Genomic DNA, 18266 nt, shown 5'->3' on the forward strand with positions numbered 1-18266 from the left:
GTGCCATTCAGAGGGTGAATGGGCCAGACAAAATATTTAAGTGCCTTTGAACGGGGTATGGTAGTATGTGCCAGGAACACCGGTTTGAGTGTGTCAAGAACTGAAACACTGCTGGGTTTTTCATGCTCAACAGTTTCCCATGTGTAGCAAGAATGGTCCACCACCCAAAGGACATCCAGCCAACTTGACACAACTGTGGGAAGCATTGGAGTCAACATGGGTCAGCATTCCTGTGGAACGCTTTCGACACCTTGTTGAATCCATGCCCTGAAGAATTGCAGCTGTTCTGAGGGCAAAAGGGGGTGTAACTCAATATTAGGAAGGTGTTACTAATATTTTATACACACAGTGTATATTAACTGAATGGGTGCCGCTTTGTTCGGTATTTCAAAATGTTCGGTGGTGATAAATACAGACAACTAAACTGTTTTGTTCCAACAGTCTGGAATTTCATTTTCCAAAAAGCTAGTGGCCACTATCAAGTATCAAAGACATGTTTGAAAACTCGATGGAGGATGGTAGCAAAGATAGCTTCCTGTTGAGGCTTTTCGGCTTCTTCCGTGGGGTTTAAGAGGTGCTGCCACCTACCGGCAGTAGTGATCAACACTTTTCTTCAAGTGGGTGAGGCGGTTTAGGGAGTGGTATTTATCGCTAGAAAGGAACCAATTATATTGCCTCAAATATATAGTATATTAAATCAATGGCGAAAATGTTGGCTATTTTTGTGCATAATTAATATAACCATTAATCTTCTTAAATTGTAAATGATTAGGTGTATCACTTTTTTGTGTCATCCTCAATGATTGTAAATGCATTATATTATGTGTGGTTGTTATTTTTTTTTTTACATTTTAGTCATTTAGCAGACGCTCTTATCCAGAAAGACTTACAGTAGTGAATGCATACATTTCATAAAAAAAATGTCCATACTCATCCCCTGTGGGAATCGAACCCACAACCCTGGCGTTGCAAACACCATGCTCTACCAACTGAGCCACACAGGACTGTGTATTGTGTTTTTAATTTGGCAAATAAATAAAAGCAAATTAAAATCACAACAAAAATAGCTTGCAGCCTCTGACTGGCTATGGTTAGCTGGAAAGTGGCAGGATGAATTTGAGATTAGAGAAATCCCTTGCTATTGTCTTTCAAATTAAATCACGGTTAGATGGGTTGCCTGGGGTTTATAGCTGTCCTCTGAGTGGAGCCTAAACGCCAGAAATACAAAAGCAGCCTGCCAAGGGCTTATAGCGGTCCTCTGAGTGGAGGCTAAACGCCAGAAATACAAAAGCAGCCTGCCAAGGGCTTATTACTGTCCTCTGAGTGGAGGCTAAACGCCAGAAATACAAAAGCAGCCTGCCAAGGGCTTATTACTGTCCTCTGAGTGGAGGCTAAACGCCAGAAATACAAAAGCAGCCTGCCAAGCAGGGGCGGAAATCCCGGGGGGGACGGGGGACACACGACCCCCCCATCCTGGGAAAAATATGATTTGTCCCCCCCCAATATATCACTGAAACATAACTATGTAATTTAAATAATATTAATAATACGCAATGAAAGCAATTGTGCTGATTATAGACACTTAATAGCGCGTTTTTAAGTTTCAAAAGATTGCAACCCCCCCACCCTTTGCCTCACAATGGTTTGATCCACTGCCAGTTCCTTAGCTTGCTAGGTAACAGAGAGGTCGTATCTACTGTCTGAAAGGCACTCAATGCACGTAACTGACGTGAGGTTCATCCAGTCAATCGCGCACACACACTAGCTGAATATGCAGAGCTAGCGCGCAAATATTAACTATTAAGCTAGCTAGTACCTATTCCATTTATGTGACGTCGTCAAAGATGGAATCAGCATGCAGATGATGTAAGTTAGTGCTTCAAAGTCCCTGTGATAAGGTTAGCGATAAACTGAAATCCAAACTGAACAGAACTACACTCTCTTCTACCATTGTCTTAAATATATTTAATGGTCTCATTGCAAAAGCTAAATTGTCGCAAGTGAACTTTTATTTATTTATTTTATTTCACCTTTATTTAACCCGGGTAGCAAAGATTATAGCAAACACCACTGAAACGGAGTTGGTGCTCGCTAGCTTTGCAAATTCAGCTATTGTTGGAAGCCAGCCAATATGAAACAAACTATTAAAATTACAAAAGGTTGCAGCATATGTTGTGTAAATGGTGAACTCATACAGCTGTCAACTCTTGTCATTTTAATCCGTTTCACATTTGCTAGCTACCTTTTAGATCGAAGCCCAAATAGAATAATAGAAGATGATAGAAGCCCATCTCCTACTGTAAATAACCTACACACTGTGTGTGTAGCCAGCCAGCCAGCCAGCCAGGTAGAAAAATGGCAGAAAAATAGAAGACGGACATCAGAGTATTTTTGAGTACACCAAAACGCATAGTAAGAACCCTAGTAGCCTAATATCTCAAAGACTAGTTGATAAAATGTTCATAAGAAAGAAATGAAATTCTAATGGAAATGTTTCACAATGATGTCATTAGGCAGAGCAGGCAACAGATGGCACACAGACAGCAGAGTTGGGGACAGATATGCAGGGACAGACTGGCAGAGACAGGGAGTCTCAGGTAAGTTTGTTGAGTCTTTGTTTGGCAACATTATGAAAGGTTCTCAATTTTTTTTACTTGTAAAATAGGAACATAATTGGAAAATGCCATGGATACCCCCACTCTCAACTTAAACTGGTGACTGAACTAAGATTTGTTAAAGGCAATGGTATTGCTGTTGTGAGTAGTTGTGTAGTTTTGGGTACCGGTAGTTAGGAGTACGGCAAACACCTTATTTCTTTGGTTCCTCAATATACATTTACCATATTACAATGTAGGCTATGTTTTACAGCACTACTTTTGGTGTCCCCCTCAGGAATTGCTCTTGAGAAAATGTAATGTAATTGTCCCCTCCAAAGTTGATATCAGATTTTCGCCAATGCTGCCAAGGGCTTATTGCTGTCCTCTGAGTGGAGGCTAAATGCCAGAAATACAAAAGCAGCCTGCCAAGGGCTTATTGCTGTCGTCTGAGTGGAGGCTAAATGCCGGAAATACAAAAGCAGCCTCCCAAGGGCTTATAGCTGTCCTCTGAGTGGAGGCTAAATGCCAGAAATACAAAAGCAGCCTGCCAAGGGCTTATTGCTGTCCTCTGAGTGGAGGCTAAATGCCAGAAATACAAAAGTAGCCTGCCAAGGGCTTATAGCGGTCCTCTGAGTGGAGGCTAAATGCCAGAAATACAAAAGCAGCCTGCCAAGGGCTTATAGCTGTCCTCTGAGTGGAGGCTAAACGCCAGAAATATACTGCTCAAAAAAATAAAGGGAACACTTAAACAACACATCCTAGATCTGAATGAAAGAAATAATCTTATTAAATACTTTTTTCTTGACATAGTTGAATGTGCTGACAACAAAATCACACGAAAAATAATCAATGGAAATCCAATTTATCAACCCATGGAGGTCTGGACTTGGAGTCACACTCAAAATTAAAGTGGAAAACCACACTACAGGCTGATCCAACTTTGATGTAATGTCCTTTAAACAAGTCAAAATGAGGCTCAGTAGTGTGTGTGGCCTCCACGTGCCTGTATGACCTCCCTACAACGCCTGGGCATGCTCCTGATGAGGTGGCAGATGGTCTCCTGAGGGATCTCCTCCCAGACCTGGACTAAAGCATCCGCCAACTCCTGGACAGTCTGTGGTGCAACGTGGCGTTGGTGGATGGAGCGAGACATGATGTCACAGATGTGCTCAATTGGATTCAGGTCTGGGGAACGGGCGGGCCAGTCCATAGCATCAATGCCTTCCTCTTGCAGGAACTGCTGACACACTCCAGCCACATGAGGTCTAGCATTGTCTTGCATTAGGAGGAACCCAGGGCCAACCGCACCAGCATATGGTCTCACAAGGGGTCTGAGGATCTCATCTCGGTACCTAATGGCAGTCAGGCTACCTCTGGCGAGCACATGGAGGGCTGTGCGGCCCCCCAAAGAAATGCCACCCCACACCATGACTGACCCACCGCCAAACCGGTCATGCTGGAGGATGTTGCAGGCAGCAGAACGTTCTCCACAGCGTCTCCAGACTCTGTCATGTCTGTCACATGTGCTCAGTGTGAACCTGCTTTCATCTGTGAAGAGCACAGGGCGCCAGTGGCGAATTTGTCAATCTTGGTGTTCTCTGGCAAATGCCAAACGTCCTGCACGGTGTTGGGCTGTAAGCACAACCCCCACCTGTGGACGTCGGGCCCTCATACCACCCTCATGGAGTCTGTTTCTGACCGTTTGAGCAGACACATGCACATTTGTGGCCTGCTGGAGGTTATTTTGCAGGGCTCTGGCAGTGCTCCTCCTGCTCCTCCTTGCACAAAGGCGGAGGTAGCGGTCCTGCTGCTGCTGGGTTGTTGCCCTCCTACAGCCTCCTCCACGTCTCCTGATGTACTGGCCTGTCTCCTGGTAGCGCCTCCATGCTCTGGACACTACGCTGACAGACACAGCAAACCTTCTTGCCACAGCTCACATTGATGTGACATCCTGGATGAGCTGCACTACCTGAGCCACTAGTGTGGGTTGTAGACTCCGTCTCATGCTACGACTAGAGTGAAAGCACTGCCAGCATTCAAAAGTGACCAAAACATCATCCAGGAAGCATAGGAACTGAGAAGTGGTCTTTGGTCCCCACCTGCAGAACCACTCCTTTATTGGGGGTGTCTTGCTAATTGCCTATAATTTCCACCTGTTGTCTATTCCATTTGCACAACAGCATGTGAAATTTATTGTCAATCAATGTTGCTTCCTAAGTGGACAGTTTGATTTCACAGAAGTGTGATTGACTTGGAGTTACATTGTGTTGTTTAAGTGTTCCCTTTATTTTTTTGAGCAGTGTACAAAAGCAGCCTGCCAAGGGCTTATTGCTGTTCTCTGAGTGGAGGCTAAATGCCAGAAATACAAAAGCAGCCTGCCAAGGGCTTATTGCTGTCCTCTGAGTGGAGGCTAAACGCCAGAAATACAAAAGCAGCCTGCCAAGGGCTTATTGCTGTCCTCTGAGTGGAGGCTAAACGCCAGAAATACAAAAGCAGCCTGCCAAGGGCTTATTGCTGTCATATGAGTGGAGGCTAAATGCCAGAAATACAAAAGCAGCCTGCCATGGGCTTATTGTTGTCCTCTGAGTGGAGGCTAAACGCCAGAAATACAAAAGCAGCCTGCCAAGGGCTTATTGCTGTCCTCTGAGTGGAGGCTAAACGCCAGAAATACAAAAGCAGCCTGCCAAGGGCTTATTGCTGTCCTCTGATTGGGAATGCGTAAAATAGCAAGCAAGGACATGTTTAACAATCTGGGATAAGCATTTTTAGTAATTCAGTTTTTATTGTTATGTTGTTTGTTATGTTTCTTGTGTAGTAAATATTTCAGCTTTCATTTTCATTGTTTTCATTCATTTTTTCCTGTGAAGCACATTGTGTTGCATTCCATGTCTGAAATGTGCTGTATAAATAAAGCATGATTTGATTTGATTGTAAAATATATTGGTTTCTGCCCTGTTAAATGCATAAGCCTACATCTTTCTGTCAAGTACTGTATGGTTGATCCTAACTTGAGATAAACATGAACTTGTGCATCATGCATACACTGACGTGCGAAATCTCAGCTAAAGTTAGAATCCAACCAAAAATATGCATTTGATCGGGAGATCAAACAATGTCCTTGCGGAGCATTACCGTTCACGTGTCTTACTGCCGTGGTTTATTTCTTTATATTCACTATTATTCCTGAACTTTACATTTGTGACATTTTGGTATTATGGGTGAACTTTCCTCTCGCACGGTTACTCTCAAAATGGGTTTCATCCACAATGGCTGTCACTTTTGACCTCATTACTATTGAAATGTATCATGTTTATTCTTGTTTACATAGGATTATTTACTTTAGAGGAAATAACATATTATTGTCCTTCAATATTAATATAAAATGTTATTCCAAAACACACCACCAGCATAGGGTTAGGCACTAGTACACATAAGGATTTTTTTCCAACCGCTGTACCAACTCTGGAATAATATGTGAACTGAAGGAACTAGAGATGACCAACAGAGAGCAGCATTTCATCAAAGGAGAGAGCAGACTAAATAAGATGAAGATGTGAAATACCATCTGCTAAATGTAAGAAGTGACAGCATCTCTACAACATATGGGTGTGTTGCAGCTGCAGTATAGGATTAAAAAAGGGTCCAACTTGTGTTGTTCTGAGCCTTGCTGTTGAAAAACCACATTAGTGTCCGACTTTCAGCTGTTGCAGATGCACCTCCCTCAACTTAACTCCTCGACTTTTGTCTACAGTCGGTTGCTTTAGCCTTTATACATGAATCGCGTCAAAGTTGGTTACTCTTTCAGTCACGAAGTCGGTGAAGAGCAACTGCAGAAATATGCAACCGACTGCAGTCAAACTTCATAAACTTTGACCACATGGTTTTTGTAAAGTTCATGCAGTCGTCATGTAGGCACAAGTCTGACAAATCCCCATAATGTAACACACTTGGGAAGGTGTTGGTCACCGACTTAACAAAAGTGATCTGCTCAAGCGCATGCATTCAGTCAGTCTATCATAGAGAAATCTCACTGAGAGACTCGACACTCCTATGTGAAAGGCTGGCATAGGGCAGAACAAACGCTCAAGCACACACACGCGCACGCACGCACGCACGCACGCACGCAACACAACACAACATAAATGGTGAGAGAGGGAGATGTTTGAATGGCATGAAGCCTGTCCAGGAACAAGCCCTAGCTCCTAAGCACTGTTGATCTGAAAGAAGTGGAGAGATGGAAGAAATATGACAGAAATTCAAGCATATCAGAAGACAAGGTGGAGCTTCTACCATACTGCTTATGGGGCGGTAGTGGGAGAGTTACTGCAGGTTGGGGCATAACACTCACGTTTCAGTCACTCAAGAACTCCCCTTCTGCTAGGTAGCAGCTGTGTCCAATCAGTGTGTGGAAACCTGCTGTGCATATTCATGAGCAGCGGCTGTGCTTGTCCAGTGAGCTTGTAGGAACCTGTCTATGGGGATACATTATTCATAAGTGCAGCTGTGTCAGCCCCCACCCACCATGGCAATGAGCTGTGAGGTGAATGTGTGTGTGTGTGTGTGCCTCGGTGTGTCTCTCTGTGTGTGTGTGTGTGTCTCTGTGTGTGTCTCTCTCTGTGTGTGTGTCTCTCTCTGTGTGTGTGTGTGTGTGTCTCTGTATGTGTGTGTCTCTGCGTAGTGTGTATGTTTCGGTGTGTCTCTGTGTTGGTGTAGGGGGCTTTCAGGAAGTCCTAAGACCACTGGGGCAGGCTGTAGAGCTGGGTTACACCTCTCTCTCATCCCACCCACCCATCCCTTCATCCAACCATTCCTTGACACAACTTTTTTCTAGGTGGAATTTTTGGGGCTACGCACATCCCCCTTTGGATTCCCTACCGTTTCTGTCCCCGGCTCGAAGGAGAGGACAGGGGAGAGGGAGAAAGCGATAGAAGAGAGGATTTAGTACTGAAGAGAGAGAGAGTGGGAGAGGAGAGAGGGATCATGTCTGGACTCTCGGCTGTGTTGAAGAGCTGGGCCATCCTGCAGACTCTGTGCCTGGCTCTGGCCCAAGTGGTGAGTGGAGTGGACAGGGGAAGTTAGGACTGTACCCACATTAGGGTGGCTCTGGCTGGGGTATGGTGGGAGAGGGGTCCCCTGAAGAGAGGGACTGGGGGTGGAGGTAAAAGGGGGCTGCTAGGGGAACTACTGTGCTTGCTTTGGTTTTGTTGTCACACTGGCTAGTGGTGGTTGGAAAACATTTTGGAATTGGGTTGTTTCAGAAGAATGAACGATCAGAATGGTGTTTCAGAGCTTGAGTGTTTCATCATCGTCATCGTCATTTTGATGAGGAGTCTAGAGCTGGATGAAGATCAGCTGTGTACTGTGTGTGTTGTGTAATGTGGCATTGTACATGTATCTTCCTACTTTGGACTATGGCCCTTGATTCTGTGGATAACGATTCTTCCTGAATATGAATGAAGAATGGAACCGTCTCCTTTTTCATATGGACGGTTATCCCTGAACAACAGTTGGAATGCATACAAAACATGGACCGATTTACCATTTTTGCCAAAAAGGAGATTCAGGAGAGAACCATAGAGGGATAGATTCAAAACTGTAATTCGGCTGGACACACACACACACACACACACACACACACACACACACACAGGCCGTGTATTCAAGACACCCAGTCTCTTTACTGCGAAGCCCACCATTCAAACACACACACACACACACACACACACACACACACACACACACACACACACACACACACACGGAATGACGGACCTGATGATACCCTCCATCAAATCACACCCACCTGCTATCCAATAGAAAGTTACCAGTGGATCTGTCTGAACAAACAGGATCCTTGTGTGGAATTCCCAACCTTTTTTCTGAGTGATTGGCACTTCTGGAATACATCTTTACACTGTATGAGGATTCTGTGTTGTGACTGGTTGAAGCGGATTGAAATTGATTTAAGAAAGCTGCATTCCCAAAAGAAGGAGATGGGATGGGAGAGGGTCTTGGTAAACATTCCCAGCCTCATGACAAATACAGGATGTGGGATCAATACAGGATGTGGGATCATTTTCACTGCCATATCAGAAAAGAGAACCTCATTCATCAATCCTATTTTTTCTCATGAGCTCTGGATAGTTTTATAAATGTTTTTAAATGGTTCCATATAGGCTACCAGTGGTATTGGATTTAAATTGGTGTTACATGGTTTACGTAAAAATGTGATGTTTCTAGGTGATTCATTTACTTTGTGTTTATGATGATTTGCTCTTGTTTATAGGATTTTATTCACATGAAGTGTAATTGAAATATGATGACACTTGATAATGTGTGATTGCCTCACATTGTTGTGCCTTCATCAATTAGTAGCTGCTCCAAAACTAGCCATGTCTCCGTTATCAAAAAGCTTACAATAAAATGGCACAAAAATCCCCAAACTTGACAGTATGAAAATAACAGGTATCCAATTGAAAGAATGCCAAGAGGTGATACATTCTAAGCCCAAATAAATCTCTAAAAAACCTTTGAACATTTCTAAACCTTCCATTTTGTTCTAATTTCTTCCAGAACGGTCCTCCAGGACCTCAAGGCAATCCCGGTCCGCCCGGCCCCTCTGGCACCCCCGGGTCCGATGGCATTGATGTGAGTATCCCCTCCGCTTCGCCCAGCGCCAACAGGTTGTCACAAAGACAGGCATTGTACCTAACGGAACACGCTGTGGTAGTGACGCGGTTGTACCACCAGAGGGCGGCACAAAAGAGCGGCACAAAAGAGCTCTGTTTCCAGCAGTGAGAGAGGTCTTTGAGTCGGGAGCTTTCCCTCCATCCCAAGAGAGGGGTTTGGGCTAATATCGCGGTAATGTGATACCTTTGAGGTATTCTCAGTCTAAGCAAAGACAGGTTCTGAAAACATGTTGAGAATACAGAATTAGACCATGAATGGAGAAGGGAAGAAACACCAATATGTGAGCCTAGGCCTGTATGATTCAAAAGGAATGTGATGTTACAAGGTAGGCTTGTATCCAATGCGATTAGTAGGAGAGATGTTTCTCCCCCAAAGCCACATAGATATACTGTTAACGTGAATGGTTTAGGATATGTCAATGCCCTCGCTGAGTTGGACATAGAAGTTAATTCTCTTTCCAACTAATGGAAGGCTATGGACTGTCAGGTTAATGTTTGATGGGAACATGGATCACCTCTTCTGGGTTGGAACTTGGAATGGAAAGGGCCCCAGGGTCATACATTTATCTACTATGATATGTGATGTCACCAAAGGGTGGGCTGTAATGGGAGTGCTGTGAAACCCAATTCTGGCCAACAATAGCTGGCTGCATATCATTCCAAAAAAGTTGTTCACTCCCCCGTGCACTTGTTCACTCTCCTTTGCAGACGTGAGTGGACTAGGTTAGGTGTCAGCAATAGCTCCACCTAGTTTCCACTATATTGACCTACCTAGTCCTATCATGATTGGAAAGTTCCCTAACTCCACCTTGAGGGCGGAGTAACCATGAGCTGTCATCCAGTCATGGCTGGATTTGAAAATAAACATTTTCACCCATCCTCCTCTCCACATGTGACAAACTGACCCTTGCAGATATGTGGGGCGAACTGGATTGGTGAATACGCAAAAGGTTGATGTCACTACCTAGGATGCAACTCAATAGTCTAAAGTGGCTTCCTCTCCTTGTCTCCTCTCCTTGTCTGCTTTCCTTACATGATCTGTCTTATCCCTGACTTGAAACATTGGCTAGATGGAATCCATATGGAAGTTGCCTACTAGGAATTTGATTTCACTTGTCCAGCACTTAAAGTAAAAGTTTGTTCTGATTGAAGAAAGGAGATTAGGTAAGGAAGTCCCTCTGGAATATTGAGATGCAGCCATAGCCTTCTGGTAGGGTCAGTGGAGGTTCCACCAATCCCTCCAGATCAACAATGGGCTGTCATCAAGTACTTCTATATCAAGGGATTCTATTCAATCTGTATCGCTGAAGAAATGTAAAGGTAACTTCCAATTGAGCTGACATATGCAGCGCTTACTGTGAATGCAGTGGTGGTAGGTAGCCTAGTGGTTAGAGTGTTGGGATAGCAACCGCAAGGTTCCTAGATCAAATCACTGAGTTGACAAGATAAAAATCTGTTGTTCTGTCCCTGAACAAGACAGTTAACCCACTGTTCCTAGGCTGTCATTGTAAATAAGAATTTGTTCTTTACTGACTTGCCTAGTTAAATAAAAAATGCAGGAACATTTCCTTTATATTTCATTCACGCTGTAACGCTGAACTTCCGCAATACAGATTGAATAGAGCCCAAAGACTTCAACATCTTCTACATAAACTGACTTTCATTCATCAATTTCTGAAAGTAGCAAACATACAATGTATGAACAAATGGTTAACATTATGTCTCTCATTTTGCTTCCTCTCTCTTCACAGGGGGAAAAAGGACCTTCTGGACCTCCTGGACCACCAGTAAGTTACTGTTTATGCATGTTCAAGGGTGTTCATGCACCTTACTCAATATGACAACATCTCTGATGTGTGTGTATGTACTTGACCATGGCTGTGTCTCTGTTTGTAGGGGTTGAAGGGGGACCCAGGTGAGCCTGGTCCAGATGGACCTCCCGGAGAGAACGGCATCGACGTAAGTCGTCCATCTATTAGATGTGGCGTGTGTGAGAGAGAGAGAAAGAAGAGAAGGAAAATGCAACAGTTTGTGAAGAAGAACAAGAGAGAAAGAGAGAGAGAGAGAGAGGGAGAGAGAGAAAGAAAGAGAAAGAAAGAAAGAGAGGGAGAGAGAGCGAAAGTGTGTGTGTGTGTGTGTGTGTGTGTGTGTGTGTGTGTGTGTGTGTGTGTGTGTGTGTGTGTGTGTGTGTGTGTGTGTGTGTGTGTGTGTGTGTGTGTGTGTGTGTGTGTGTGTGTGTGTGTGTGTGTGTTTGGAGAAACCTCCAGGAAAGAAAAGCATTGATGTAAATACTGATGCATTAATATATTTTAACCTAGCTAGATAGACTGAGCTTCATGTTGTAATGAATGAAGGTGAGGATGTTTTGAGGAAACTGCTTCGCTCTAATCAAGGGACTCGGAAGTCAATCTGCTGGTCTCACAGTCACACGCTGAGAGACATTCCACAGGGGTTTGTTTTCCTGCTGATTACCTGGACGTGTCAAATCCAATCAGACCACTGTTCCACTGTTATAATGGGAATTTAGGTCTCACGCAGCAATCCCTACCAGCCCTTGTTGTATGAGACTAATTTCAAACAAATATTTTTGTTTCTTCTTTACCCTTGCTCTCTCTCTCCATCACTCCGTCTCTACAGGGTTTGATGGGACCGAAGGGAGACCGCGGCCCTATCGGGAACCCAGGACCTAAAGTAAGATGGCGCATCTAAATAGTCCAAAGCAATGATTCTCAAATTTGGGTCACGGCTTGGTAGTTTCTGAGTAAAACCTTTAAAATATATATATTTTAATGAAAAAAGACTCCAGTCTTAACTTCAACAACTTAAACCAGGTAGAAAGCATGTAGAAAATATAATGAACCTACATTTTAAAATGATTTTATCTCTGAACTATTTTCTTTAATCTTAGTATTTTCAATGTAGAGTTATTAGCAGCGCTATTTAGCAGATTTAGCTGATTTAGTGGTCTCAAGCCAGTGAACTTACCAACATTCTTCATCAAGAATATGAGCAATATGGAATTATTTAGAATTAAAAAGGTAGGAATGTTGTTCCCTTGTTATATAATTGCTACATTTACTATCAATATAGCATCAAAAAAAAATCCAGATTGCATTTTGGTAAAAATAAATTGAGAAGCGAATATTTGGTCGCAACTGAGACTGGTTGAATTTGGGTCCCGAGGCAAAACCAGTTGAGGCCCACTGGTCTAAAGTGCCTTCCTTCTTTTCCTCATGGACACCTTTTCCCAATCCTCTCTTTGCTCTGCTCTGGTTGATTGAAAACCTACCAGAAATGAACTGGAATGACATCTAGACTACTAGCCTAGGTGCCAGTCTGTTTCAGCACTCAACAACACTAACATTGTGTTACCAAATTTGAAACAGCCTCTCAACCAGGCTATGTCAGGTCATAGTAATCAGCCAATGGGAAGCTACATTGGATGTCTGTAGTGAACTGTGAGAGAATAAACCCTCATGTTGTTGTTGTTGTTTATTGTTGTTGTTTATTGTTGTTTTCTACAGGGCCAGCCTGGACCTGGTGGTGAACCTGGACCCACTGTAAGTACTAACAGACTCAACAGAACCTGAACACTGTTCAGTACAGACTACATATAACCTGATCACTACAAATCCACAGGGACTAACCCTCCTAGGTGGCAAACATTAGCTAGCTCGCTAGGGTTAGGGGTTAGGGTTAAGGTTAGGGTTAAGTGTAGGAGTTAGGTTAAAGGGTTAAGGTTAGGGTTAAGGTTAGGGTTAAGTGTAGGAGTTAGGTTAAAGTGTTAAGGTTAGGGTTAAGTGTAGGTTAAAGGGTTAAGGTTAGGGTTAAGGTTAGGGTTAAGTGTAGGAGTTAGGTTAAAGTGTTAAGGTTAGGGTTAAGTGTAGGAGTTAGGTTAAAGGGTTAAGGTTAGGGTTAAGGTTAGGGTTAAGTGTAGGAGTTAGGTTAAAGTGTTAAGGTTAGGGTTAAGTGTAGGTTAAAGGGTTAAGGTTAGGGTTAAGGTTAGGGTTAAGTGTAGGAGTTAGGTTAAAGTGTTAAGGTTAGGGTTAAGTGTAGGAGTTAGGTTAAAGGGTTAAGGTTAGGGTTAAGGTTAGGGTTAAGTGTAGGAGTTAGGTTAAAGGGTTAAGGTTAGGGTTAAGGTTAGGGTTAAGTGTAGGAGTTAGGTTAAAGTGTTAAGGTTAGGGTTAAGTGTAGGTTAAAGGGTTAAGGTTAGGGTTAAGGTTAGGGTTAAGTGTAGGAGTTAGGTTAAAGTGTTAAGGTTAGGGTTAAGTGTAGGAGTTAGGTTAAAGGGTTAAGGTTAGGGTTAAGGTTAGGGTTAAGTGTAGGAGTTAGGTTAAAGTGTTAAGGTTAGGGTTAAGTGTAGGTTAAAGGGTTAAGGTTAGGGTTAAGGTTAGGGTTAAGTGTAGGAGTTAGGTTAAAGTGTTAAGGTTAGGGTTAAGTGTAGGTTAAAGGGTTCAGGTTAGGGTTAAGGTTAGGGCTAAGTGTAGGAGTTAGGTTAAAGTGTTAAGGTTAGGGTTAAGTGTAGGTTAAAGGGTTAAGGTTAGGGTTAAGGTTAGGGTTAAGTGTAGGAGTTAGGTTAAAGTGTTAAGGTTAGGGTTAAGTGTAGGTTAAAGGGTTCAGGTTAGGGTTAGGGGAAGGGTTAAGTGTAGGTTAAAGGGTTCAGGTTAGGGTTAGGGGAAGGGTTAACTAACATGCTAAGTAGTTGAAAAGTAGCTAAAAAGTAGTAAGTAGTTGAAAAGTTGCTAATTAGCTCAAATCAAATCGTATTTGTCACATGCACTGAATACAACTGCTGTAGACCTTACTGTGAAATGCTTACTTACAAGCCCTTGATCAACAATGCAGTTCAAGAAGAGTTAAGAAAATATTTACCAAATAATCTAAAATAAAAAAATAAAATTAAAAGTAACATAATAAAATAACAATAACGAGGCTATATACAGGGGGCACCGGTACTGAATCAATGTGCGGGGGTACAGGTTAGTCGAGGTAATTTGTACATGTAGGTAGGGGTAAAGGGAATATACATAGATAATAACCAGCGAGTAGCATCATTGTAAAAACAAAGGGGGGTCAATGTAAATAGTCCATTTGATTAATTGTTCAGCAGTCTTATGGCTTGGGGGTAGAAGCTGTTATGGAGCATTTTGGACCGAGACTTGGTGCTCCGGTACAGCTTGCCGTGCGATAGCAGAGAGAACAGTCTATGACTTGGGTGACTGGAGTATTAGACAATTTTTGGGGCCTTCCTCTGACACTGCCTAGTATATACTTCCTGGATGGCATGAAGCTTGGCCCCAGTGATGTACTGGGCCGTACACACTACCCTCTGTAGCGCCTTACGGTCAGATACCGAGCAGTTGCCATACCAGGCGGTGATGCAACCGGTCAGGATGCTCTCGATGGTGCAGCTGTAGAACTTTTTGAGGATCTGGGGAACCATGCCAAATCTTTTGTCTCCTGAGGGGGAAAATGTGTTGTTGTGCCCTTTTCAAGACTGTCTTGGTGTGTTTGGACCATGAAAGTTTGTTAGTGATGTGGACACCAAGGAACTTGAAACTCTCTACCTGCTCCACTACAGCCCTTCTAGGTTAATGGGGGCCTGTTCGGCCCACCTGTTCCTGTAGTCCTCAATCTTTTCCTTTGTCTTTCTCACGTTGAGGGAGAGGTTGTTGTCCTGGCACCACACTGACAGTCTCTGACCTCCTCTCTATAGGCTGTCTCATTGTTGTCGGTGATCAGGCCTACCACTGTTATGTCGTCAGCAAACTGTGTGTATGTTTTTCGTATTTGGCCACGCAGTCATGGGGGAACAGGAGGAGACTAAGCACGCAAAATGCTAAAGTTGTCCGTGACGAGATTCGAAATCGCAACTTTTGGGTTGCAAGATGTTCGCGTTATACGCCCACCCATCCACCTCGACCAACCACCCTTCTTTCATTTTAGCTTATGTAACCATACCAAATGTAAAATATCATACTAAATGCAGTGTCTCGGATTTACATACAGAACAATAGGAAATGCTCTCGGACCAGGTTGGTATAGTGGGTTCAAGAACTCTGATACAGCCAGTCTGTTCTTCTAATGTTTTGGAGTCAGGGTAATCTGATCCTAGATCTGTGGTTAAGAATGAAGTCTTCCTCGCAAGTTGAGGAAGACTACATGTAGTTACAGCAGAGTACCACTAGGTGGTGTTGTGTAGCTATATTTGACCGACTACTAGACAAACTACATTGACAGAGTGGAGTCAGTCAGTGATATGCATGGATGAATCACTGAATTACGTACATTTCTTTGTTTACATTTAATTTCATCACCTATTATGACACATTGAACACACATTGATTGTTTTCTCTCAGTCAGGGTTAGCTTGATGCTCGCTGTCTGTATTGTGTTCTGCCTCCGTAGACACAGATGCTCTTAATTGAATTAACAGAAGATAATTGTTTAAACAAATCATACATGACTCATTATGCACACTTATTTATGATTATACAATTATACTTAGACTTAACTAATCTCTAATCCCCCTTTCCCTCTCTCCATCCCTCTCTGTAGGGACCCGGACTGCCTGGACTGGCTGTAAGTCGTTATTTATTGATTATAAAGAATTAAAGACTTATTAAGAAAAGAAAACTAGTCATGAGCTAAATATTATTCTGAACTGAATTACACTGGTAGTGTATCCTCTTCTACCAGAAGGATAAATATCCTCCTCTCACTCCTCTCTCTCTATCTCTCTCTGTCTCTCTCACTCACTCCTCTCTCTCTCTCTCTCTCTCTCTCTCTCTCTCTCTCTCTCTCTCTCTCTCTCTCTCTCTCTCTCTCTCCCTCTCTCTCTCTGTCTCTCTCTCTTTCTCTGTCTCTCTCACTCCTCTCACTCTGTCTCTCTCTCTCTCTCTCCCTCTCTCTGTCTCTCTCACTCCTCTCACTCTCTCTCTCTCTCTCTCTCTCTCTGTCTCTCTCACTCCTCACTCTCTGTCTCGCTCCCTCTCTCTGTCTCTCTCACTCCTCTCACTCTCTCTCTCTCTCTCTCTCTCTCTCTCTCTCTCTCTGTCTCTCTCACTCCTCACTCTCTGTCTCTCTCTCTCTGTCTCTCTCACTCCTCTCTCTCTCTATGTCTCTCTCACTCCTCTCACTCTCTCTCTCTCTCTGTCTCTCTCACTCCTCTCACTCTCTGTCTCTCTCTCTCTCTGTCTCTCTCTCTCTCTACAAATACTTAAAGTACAAAAGGGAGAAGAAATTAACATAAATATAGGTTGTATTTACAATGGTGTTTGTTCTTCACTGGTTGCCCTTTTCTTGTGGCAGCAGGTCACAAATCTTGGTGCTGTGATGGCACACTGTGGTTTTTCACCCAGTAGATATGAGAGTTTATCAGAATTTTGTTTTATTTAATCATTTGTGGATCTGTGTAATCTGAGGGAAATATGTGTCTCTAATACGGTCATACATTGGGCAGGAGGTTAGGAAGTGCAGCTCAGTTTCAACCTCATTTTGTGGGCAGTGTGCACATAGCCTGTCTTCTCTTGAGAGCCAGGTCTGCCCCCCACAGCCTATCTCAATAGCAAGGCTATGCTCACTGAGTCTGTACATAATCAAAGATTTCCTTAATTTTGGGTTAGTCACAGTGGTCAGGTATTCTGCCACTGTGTACTCTCTGTTTAGGGCCAAATAACATTCTTGTTTGCTCTGTTTTTTTATTTTATTCTTTCTAATGTGTCAAGTAATTATCTTTTTGTTTTCTCATGATTTGGTTGGGTCTAATTGTGTTGCTGTCCTGGAGCTCTGTGGGGTGTGTTTGTGTTTGTGAACAGAGCCCCAGGACCAGCTTGCTTAGGGGACTCTTCTCCAGGTTCATCTCTCTGTAGGTGATGGCTTTGTTATGGAAGGTTTGGGAATCGCTTCCTTTTAGATGGATGTAGAATTGAATAGCTCTTTTCTGGATTTTGATCATTAGTGGGTACCGGCCTAATTCTGCTCTGCATGCATTATTTGGTGTTCTGCGTTGTACACAGAGGATATTTTTGCAGAATTCTGCATGCAGAGTCTCAATTTGGTGTTTGTCCCATTTTGTGAACTCTTGGTTGGTGAGTGGACCCCAGACCTCACAACCATAAAGGGCAGTGGGTTCTATAACTGATTCAAGTACTTTTAGCCAGATCCTAATTGGTATGTCGAATTTTATGTTCCTTTTGATGGCATAGAAGGCCCTTCTTGCCTTGTCTCTCAGATCGTTCACAGCTTTGTGGAAGTTACCTGTGGCGCTGATGTTTAGGCCGAGGTATGTATAGTTTTTTGTGGGCTCTAGGGCAACGGTGTCTAGATGGAACTTGTTTTCGTGGTCCTGGCAACTGGACCTTTTTTGGAACACTATTATTTTTGTCTTACTGAGATTTATTGTCAGGGCCCAGGTCTGACAGAATATGTGCTCTCCCTCTCTCTCTCTCTCTCTCTTTCTCTATTTCTTTAGGGAGCCCCAGGCCCAATCGGCCTTCCCGGTGAGATTGGACAGACTGGACCTAAGGTAAGACCCTCATCATTGTTGTCGAAGAAGACCGTTGTTGTCTTATGTCTGATAGCACACAAGTTATGTAATATGTTAGATACTCTTCATCTCTCATCTAATTCCCACCCTCCTTTTCCTCCCTCTTCTCTCAGGGCATATTGGGAGCACCTGGACCTCCAGGAATTCCAGGACCCCCAGGAAAACCAGTATGTTTACACCTAGAACCAGCAAGAAGCCAGTAAATAAACACTTAGAACTAGTAAATACCAGTAAGTACACACCTAAAGCCAGCAAGAACCCAGTAAACAAACACCTAGTATTAGTAAAAACCAGCAAGGACACACCTAGCACTAGAAACCAGTCACTTAAAATCACCAAGAAACCAGGAAGATGTAGTAAGAAACCAGTAACTTAACGCAAAATAATAACGAATAGTTGCAAGCAAGAAACCAGTGTTGCAGCAAAAACACA

The 18266-nt window shown here is 43.3% G+C and overlaps 1 protein-coding gene across 1 annotated transcript in view; it reads left to right on the top strand.

The window, feature by feature from the left end:
- Window positions 1–7372: 7372 nt before the first annotated feature.
- The window catches only part of LOC106570512 (collagen alpha-2(IX) chain), a 36594-nt gene continuing 25700 nt past the window's right edge, over window positions 7373–18266 (top strand). Inside the window, exons 1-9 of the mRNA XM_014142930.2 lie at window positions 7373–7649; window positions 9171–9245; window positions 11038–11073; window positions 11183–11245; window positions 11924–11977; window positions 12811–12846; window positions 15845–15868; window positions 17760–17813; window positions 17948–18001. Of these exons, the coding sequence (XP_013998405.2) occupies window positions 7578–7649; window positions 9171–9245; window positions 11038–11073; window positions 11183–11245; window positions 11924–11977; window positions 12811–12846; window positions 15845–15868; window positions 17760–17813; window positions 17948–18001 (468 nt within the window). The 5' untranslated portion in view covers window positions 7373–7577. The remainder of the gene's footprint in view (window positions 7650–9170; window positions 9246–11037; window positions 11074–11182; window positions 11246–11923; window positions 11978–12810; window positions 12847–15844; window positions 15869–17759; window positions 17814–17947; window positions 18002–18266) is intronic.

This window comes from Salmo salar, chromosome ssa14, assembly GCF_905237065.1.
Source record: "Salmo salar chromosome ssa14, Ssal_v3.1, whole genome shotgun sequence".
NCBI classification, from domain to species: Eukaryota; Metazoa; Chordata; class Actinopteri; order Salmoniformes; family Salmonidae; genus Salmo; species Salmo salar.